Here is a 7942-nt window from a genome sequence, read left to right as displayed (position 1 = left end):
CTATCGCTGTACCCAGAACAGCCAACCAGAGAAGCAGTTTGACTGGGAGCGCAACAAAATGCAAAAAGTGAGCGGGAGTTCTTCAGTTGATTCTGAGGCTGGAAACACTGAAACAGTTTATTTACAAAAATGCCCGCAACTTCTGAAATACACGCCGGGGAGCTGCCGAAGCAGGGCAGCTGTGAGAAAGAGGAAAAGCAGCGGCTGACGACGGCGGCCGAGAAGCAGAAAAACTCTGGATTTTTCTGTGATGAACAAGGATATCTGAGTCTGGTGGAGCACATCTTGGAGAACGGCCGCTTAAAGGGGGACCGAACCAACACTGGAGTCCTGTCCCTGTTCGGCGCTCAAGTCAGATACAGCCTGAGAGGTACAGTTTACAGCTAGCATGGCATTGTATCTGTGTGTTAAAAGTACTGAAAACAGAAGGACTGCATGAAGTAATATGAAAAAGTCTTCCTAAAACAAAGTAATCTGCACCTTTTAGTCTGCTAACCACTGTAATTGACTTACAAGTATAAAGTGGCATAACATTAAAATATAAAATAAAGGTAGTCGTTGCATAAATACCCATCTGCAAATGACAGCTGCTTCCTACTTCCTCAGCAACATCACGTAACGTTTTTGGTTTGTTGGGTTTTTTTTGCGCAATCTTTCACAGACCAGTTTCCCCTGTTGACAACAAAGAGAGTGTTCTGGAGAGGGATCCTTGAGGAGCTGCTGTGGTTCATCAGGGTGAGCCTGGCAGGAAAACAAAAGAAACACAAGTCAATGAAAATCTTGCCAGTGTATAAATTAGATCTGATATTTTTGCAATCTGTCACAGGGATCAACAAATTCCAAGGAGCTGTCAGAAAAAGGAGTGAAGATCTGGGATGCCAACGGGTCTCGGGACTTTCTGGACAACCTTGGGTTCACTGACAGAGAAGAGGGTGACCTAGGACCTGTGTATGGTTTCCAGTGGAGGCACTTTGGTGCAGAGTACACAGACATGCATGCAGGTACAGTTTTCACCCAGTTGAATGAAGCTGTGAAGTCATTTGTCAGGATCAGATCTGCTCACCAAACTGTAGCCATGCATATAATTTTTCCTTTATTTGTTCATATTTTTATCCCAGTAGAAGAAAAGCAATGCAGGTTTGTTTGTGGTTGGTGCGGCAGCTATACAAGTAACTGTCTGAATTACTACATATAACTGGAAGTGCATGAGGAAACATCCACCTTTGGACTTTATAGTTAATTTGTTCACTCAAAGGTATTTGAGGGCCACCCTTTATTTAGTCATTCTGAATATTTCATAAAGATGCACAGAAATTCTGTAAAACATACAGCAGGCTGTGGGTTTTTACAGGTGTTATCTTATATGGAAATGCTGCTGTAAATGAAAATCATTTGTAGAGATGTCGAGTTTTCATGTTTTTTCCTGGTTTCATCTTTGGACAGATTACACAGGACAAGGTGTTGACCAGCTGCAGAAAGTCATTGACACCATCAAAACGAATCCAGAGGACCGGCGCATCATCATGTGTGCCTGGAACCCCAAAGGTGAGGCCAACGGAGACCTTTTGCTTTAAGTCGCATTTGGTGAAGAATTATACAAAAGGTAAATCTTTGTCGTGTCTTGTGGTGTTGCAGACCTTCCTAGGATGGCGCTGCCCCCCTGCCACGCACTCTGCCAGTTCTACGTGTGCGACGGCGAGCTGTCGTGTCAGCTGTACCAGCGCTCAGCTGATATGGGATTAGGGGTGCCTTTCAACATCGCCAGCTATTCACTTCTTACCTACATGATTGCACACATTACAGGACTCAAGGTATGGCCAGTGCATTCTTGTCATATTTGATACCTGTTTGGTCCAGCAGTGTCCCCTCTATCGCATCACCTGATATATATTTTTTTAATCTGTCCATTCAGCCGGGCGACTTTGTTCACACCCTGGGAGATGCTCATGTTTACCTCAACCATACTGAACCTCTCAAAGGGCAGGTGGGTTAGTTAAATGTGCTTCTTGCATGTCTCATTGCTTTTTTTTTTTTTTAATTTCAAACTTACACGTTTGTTTGTGTTTCATGTGCAGCTTCAGCGAGAGATCCGACCATTCCCCAAACTGAGGATCCTGAGAAAAGTGGAGAAAATCGATGATTTCCGCATGGAGGACTTTGAGATCTACGACTACAACCCACATCCCACAATCAAAATGAAGATGGCTGTGTAAACTCAAGTCACAACGTTGTTCTGAATGAACAGTATGCTCTCCACTGTAATGTGTGCCTGCTTCACTCATGCTAAAAGTTCAGTTTTTTTCTGTCTGGTTTGGGTGAACTCTCTTTTAAGCCTTAAGCACTTCAAAGTGTTTTTTTCTCTCTCTTCAAGTTCTTTGTTTTGTGTTTTAAATGAATAATTATCTAAGTCTGTAAATAAAGATGTTAACTTTGTCAGCTTGAGCGCAATCTAGTTGTACATTCAGTACAAAATATGACACTGGTGGGTAAGTGGAGAGTTTGCTTTGATTTTTAGTTTATTTAAAGAGTTTGAAGATGCTAGTTGTGACTTTGCAAGACGTCACAAAAGTTAAAAGATGTGTTCATATATCCTAATAAAGGACGGGTTTACCAGTTAAAACTAAGTAAAGGGTGTCACATACAGTGAGCCCAGGTTGCCTACTTTACAGCTTTGTCCACAAGTCTTTAATTCCATGTATTTGCAACTTCCTATATGCTAACTGATGAACTGGAGTTGTACACCCATGAACTGTTTGGCTTAAACAGGGTAGCAGCCTTCAGATATCTTGTTAATGGGTTTCTGCTGCAAAGCACTGCATAGGAGGGAAATTCTTCAGAAGACAGAATTTAAAGGATTTACATGACAAGTGCTTATGAAGGAAAGATGACCACAATCTGATGACTTAAGAGGACTTAATACAAGGTTTACAGCTTGACTTGTAATTTTTCAAGTTTCATTAATATAGTTCTATTTCACAGCAGCAGTTTTCTCACAGCACTTTACATTATAAAGGAAAGACCAAAGAGTATTAAAAAAAAATCAAATGATTCACTAAAGCTTGGCACTTTGATCAGTAAGAAGAAAAATATTCTATTTACGGTAACAGAAAAAGAGCTCTGGAGAAAGTTAATTTCAGTTCCCCAGGCTTTCTGAAAGACTTTTTCTTTGGACATTTTCAGTCCAGTCCTTTTATGTGACAATTTCAGAATGTTTTTTCCCCTCCAATGTTTGTACTGTACAAATGTAAAATGTTTAAAATACAGTCCCTATTTCTTTATTTCCTGTTTCCATATGTCTCCTTCAGGGTACTCATGTCGGTTCACAGATTCCTCCAGCATCTCACAAGAATAGCCTGGATCCTGAAATCAAAGAGCAGAACGATCTATACCAGCAGCTGTAAACAACGCAAAGTTGTTGTTTTTTTTTCAGAGTAATGCAGATTGACTTCCTAATCAGTTTCTTGCCTTCGGTGGCATATAGTGGGCGTCTTGAATCACTACAGGACTAGTGAAGTGCTCGTGGAGGTGGTCTACATATTCACACATTCTGGGGGGAAAACAAATCAAAAAGTCAGTGTTTGGTTATAATCACTGAGATCAAACTGTTGATAAAAATAAACGCTGCTCCTACCGGTTCCTGAGATCCGCAGACACGCAGATGTAATCAAACAGAATCAGATGCTGGACGAGCTCACAGAGCCCGACTCCACCGGCATGAGGACACACAGGCACTGAGAAAGAAGAAACGCAAACCCACGAGTTTCCTCTGTGTAGGCAGTATTTGTCTAATAACCTTTGAGGACCTTTGGCAACTTTTAAAAAACATGCCTTGGGGATCTGTATGATTCATGATTGTTATTCCTTGAACTTTTACCTTGGAACTTGTAAGCCATCAGCAGCACGGCCAGGTTCTCGTTGACACTGCCCAGCCTACAGCTGTCTATCTGGACAAACTGCAGTGCAGAGGCCTGCAGGAACTGCTTAAACATCACCCTGTTGTGACACTGGAGAGAAAACTCAACTCAACTCAACTAAAAATATAACCCATCAAAGATATGCTTGTTGGAACAGACCTGAGCTCTGACCTGCTCGCCTGTTGCCACTCCAATCCCCAGTGGAGCCAAAGCCTGCAACAAGAAAGTTGTTTATAACTCAACAGCCCTGGATGGATGACTGAATGTACCTAAGAGACAGAAAGAGGGTCCTGTTCTTGTGTTTATTGTTACCCTTAATATTATTCATTAGAAATCAATGATACAACCATATAGAGGTTTAAAACGACTGCCAAGGGATGCAAAATAGCCACAGAAAGACATAAAATGTATCTGATGGTTGCTTTGTTTTGATGATTTTTCAACCTTTCTGTTGTCCCATATACATACTGTATCACAGAAATGCCTTTCATACACATAAACAAGCTGAAAACTAGAAATTATTCTCTTACCTTGGAAATAGCAGCATGACCCAGGATGTCATCTGGAGACGTGGGCTCCTCGATCCAAAGGGGTTTGACCTCAGCCAGTCTGGACACCCAACTTATGGCCTCGGCTACGTCCCATCTCTGGTTGGCGTCGATCATCTAACAGGAAAATAAACCCCTTTGGTATAATTTCCTAATGCCATTACACATGCAGGGGCAAGAACAGGCTTACCAATGTGCTGCTGGGTCCAATCATTTTCCTTATGAGGCAGCACCGGCGTATGTCGTCCTCTAGATCAGCGCCAACCTTCACCTTAAATCTGGTCCATCCACTTTTAAGAGCATCCGAGCAGAGCTTAACAGAAACATGACTGTCATTATAGTTAGTATTATGCCTAACTAGGCACACTGTTTGCTGAGCGATTTATACAACAGAGACCTGCTTGAGCTGCTGGTCTGAGTATCCGAGCCAAGCACAGGAGGTGGTATATGCAGGATAACCCTCTTTCAGCATCTGATCCTCTGATGGAAAAAAGATATGTACTGAATTAAATTGTGTTTAAATGGAATAACCTGGCCTTTTATGGTGGCTGAAAGGGCTCTGGTTGATTTCTAAAGAGGCAGTAATTAGTGTGCTCACCTCTCTGCTTCTTGCCCTCCTGTGCTTTCACAAGTATGTCTAAGAAAAGAATGAAGACAGAAGGAGTGTGACACAGCGTTTTGGTAACACTGCATTTCTCAAACTGTACTGGACACACTCAATGACGTCAAAAACCAGTCTCACCCAGAGCTTCTTCCTCTGTAAGCACATCAGTGATGTATCTGAAGTCGATGCACGACACAATCTGCTTCGGGTCCTGAATTGACAAATACATGGCATGATATTTCCCTTGTGATTACATCTCGGATATAAATCGGTGGAGTAAATTATCTCTGACTCACCATGTCCACGAGCAGCTTCCACAGCGGCTGTGGAAAAAGTCTGTGAGCCATGATGTGTCATGCTTTATGAAAGAAACAAAGTTTTACTTATTAAGCTTCATCTGAGATTTCCCCACCTTGCCTTCAGCTCTTGCCCAGAGGTCCCACACAGCATTCAGGACTGCAGCAGTGGCCAGGTGGATCACTCCTTTCTCTGGGCCTAACTGTACCAGACGAGAGTCATAATTACATCTAGCAAAACTGGAGAGTACACCGCCGTTTGTTAATAGACACATTTTTCATCATGCATTTATTAACTAGGTCTCTTTTTATAGTTAATTATTGTTGGAGGCTTTTTTGGCATGAAAAAACAAGCATACATTATTCAACAACACTGGCAAAGCCACCAGTCTGAATAAGCTGTCTCGTATGGATACAAAAGTGTGGGCACCGCTAGATAAATGACATATTTTATAAATATAAAATATGTCATTTAACATTTATTCAATAATCATATTGATATTAACCCATAAGTGTTAAACACCGAGTGAATATCAGCAGATTCCATCAGTCAAGTGAAACTGATATTAGCTTGAAATCTAAAGAAATGACTGTAATCTGGTCATGTTTGTTATGTTATGTTTGTACTCTCACCCATCTCATCTGGCCATCACTGGTCAGGAGGCGGTAAAATCCACGGAAGTTACTCACAATCTCCTGCAAAGATTTGCCGATAACTAGTCCTGCAAGGGCCTTGACAGCGCACAGCACTGTGGGGTTTCAACCAGCAACAAAAACAAAGAAAAACTGGATGAAGATCAAAACTTCAACAAAGATCTATAATTTTAATAAACCTAATTTAAACAGATACAGGGACTGTGGAGTCTGAGAAGACAGCCCTGCAACAGCCAAGTTATGATGTTCGGTGTTTTGTCCAGTTTATCTCCCTGTTGCTCTGTGCCACCCTACACAAAGGCGTCTCGCTCATAAGCCTGCACTCTTTGATATCCACTGTGACTAATTGAGGGTGAGTGGGAAGAGAAGAGAACAGAGAGAGACAGAGTAACAGTTACACTATGTTAGACAGAGATGAATAATTACTAATGAATATTTTTCAGTTTCAACAGTTTTCAACAGTAGTTTCCTGTTTTATTTTGATAGTCTCTTGCCTTGACAATATTTTCTGTTGCTGCAGCGTCAAGAGGACTTGAGTCATGAACTCAAGTGCTCTTGATGCTTTATAACCAGCTACTTTGCACGTACAGCGAGTGAAAGCATTGGGTGAACCGAATGAGGCGAAATTAAATCGAGCTATTAGACCTGAGTGAATTCGTATTGATCAGAGTTAGAACAACTAAAATAAACTTAGATTAACCTGAAAGGAACTAATATAGGTTAAGCGGTAGTTGATACAAATCAGGATTTAAAACCAAACCTGGGAAGGGGGAGAAATATATCTTTGTTTTGCTTTTGTTTGTTTGTTTTTTTATCTTCTTTTTTTATTTAAAATAACTAATGCCATATATACACACCTACACACCATATACACATTTTTATAGTCAATCCTCATGTATTTACTGTGTGCGTATTAACTAGTAATCCATCCTTATTCCAGCATCTATGAACCACCATACATGTTATAAATGTTATCGTTTTTGTCATGTTCATATCATGTCAGTATTCTCTGTAATGTAACTGAAATCCATTGACTAAAACTACCACAAGATGGCAGTGCAGGGCTTGGAAATTAAAAAGAGAAAAATCATCCAAGATCGGACATTTTCTCTGCAACTTTTTAATCATTAAGGAGCATGTAGGCCATAAACACCGACAATAAACCATAATGTGGCTGATTTCTGCATTGTTAATGTTTTTTTAAACAATTTGGTGGTGTAAGTTATGAGACGTTGTATTCATGTAAAAATCTACATCGCAGTTGTAATTTTGCTCAATAAAAAACAGCAGCGTTTTCACATTTACTCTATATAGCTGAGATTTTTTTCCCCTACCGAAAACCTTTTGATAAAATTCACACTGTTCAAGAACCAGAAATTCCGAGCTCACTGCGTGCACTTGAATGCAACAGCAAGTTTGTTGTGGTGGCTTCGTCAAAGTGGGTCTTTAAGGCCGCCCCGCGTGGATCTTACCGATCTCGGTGCCTTTTCCCAACGTGAACGTGAGGCCGAAACCTTTGAGGCCGCTGTCCGTGTCGAGGACCACATAGGCGGCCGAGTAGTCCGGGTCGGTGTGCTGCAGCGTGGACATGAGAGGGAGGGGGGAAAGGTCTCATTCTTGTGACTGTGTCTGTGAATGCGAACATGCACGCGCGTGGAGAACGAGCTGCACAAACTTCTTACCATCGCGTCTGAGCCGTGCTGCTCCAGGGACGTCGGGAACCTCACATCCCTCACTCTCAAATTAACAATTTTGTGCGACATCTCTGCGCACAGATTAAATCTGTCATGTGATCGAAGCGGTTTCTGCTGTTGTGACCTCTGTAAGCTTACCCCACCCACTTCACCGTGTCGTGCCGGTTTAAACATTAAAGATGAGGCTTAAAGAGACAAATCAAAGCGTCTGGTCTCTAAGTGAATAATAAAA

At 41.5% G+C, this 7942-nt stretch overlaps 2 protein-coding genes across 2 annotated transcripts; one reads left to right on the top strand and one right to left on the bottom strand.

Moving 5' to 3' along the window:
* The first annotated feature begins 25 nt into the window (after positions 1 to 25).
* On the top strand, positions 26 to 2427 carry tyms (thymidylate synthetase). The gene is made up of 7 exons (XM_080865977.1): positions 26 to 370; positions 662 to 735; positions 827 to 1001; positions 1444 to 1545; positions 1636 to 1811; positions 1913 to 1984; positions 2076 to 2427. The coding sequence occupies exons 1-7, from the start codon at positions 130 to 132 to the stop codon at positions 2211 to 2213; spliced, it is 978 nt and encodes a 325-aa protein (XP_080722103.1). The 5' UTR covers positions 26 to 129; the 3' UTR covers positions 2214 to 2427.
* Positions 2428 to 2774: 347 nt separating this feature from the next.
* enosf1 (enolase superfamily member 1) lies at positions 2775 to 7884 on the bottom strand (the record flags this gene model as incomplete). The annotated part of the gene is made up of 15 exons (XM_080865975.1): positions 2775 to 3360; positions 3466 to 3547; positions 3632 to 3731; positions 3875 to 4004; positions 4086 to 4127; positions 4445 to 4579; positions 4653 to 4775; positions 4860 to 4942; positions 5061 to 5099; positions 5205 to 5277; positions 5363 to 5389; positions 5479 to 5565; positions 5996 to 6111; positions 7489 to 7591; positions 7699 to 7884. The coding sequence occupies 15 exons, from the start codon at positions 7882 to 7884 to the stop codon at positions 3268 to 3270; spliced, it is 1419 nt and encodes a 472-aa protein (XP_080722101.1). The 3' UTR covers positions 2775 to 3267.
* Positions 7885 to 7942: the final 58 nt, after the last annotated feature.

This window comes from Rhamphochromis sp. 'chilingali', assembly GCF_963969265.1.
Source record: "Rhamphochromis sp. 'chilingali' genome assembly, chromosome: 18".
Taxonomy (NCBI): Eukaryota; Metazoa; Chordata; class Actinopteri; order Cichliformes; family Cichlidae; genus Rhamphochromis; species Rhamphochromis sp. 'chilingali'.
This window is presented reverse-complemented; position numbering and strand designations above follow the sequence as displayed.

Bases quoted from the DNA above. Each gene is read 5' to 3' on its own strand.
- tyms (XM_080865977.1), top strand. From the start codon at position 130: ATGCCCGCAACTTCTGAAATACACGCCGGGGAGCTGCCGAAGCAGGGC. The intron at 736-826 runs GTGAGCCTGGCA...AATCTGTCACAG, and splicing joins AGCTGCTGTGGTTCATCAGG to GGATCAACAAATTCCAAGGA. The intron at 1,546-1,635 runs GTGAGGCCAACG...GTGGTGTTGCAG, and splicing joins GTGTGCCTGGAACCCCAAAG to ACCTTCCTAGGATGGCGCTG.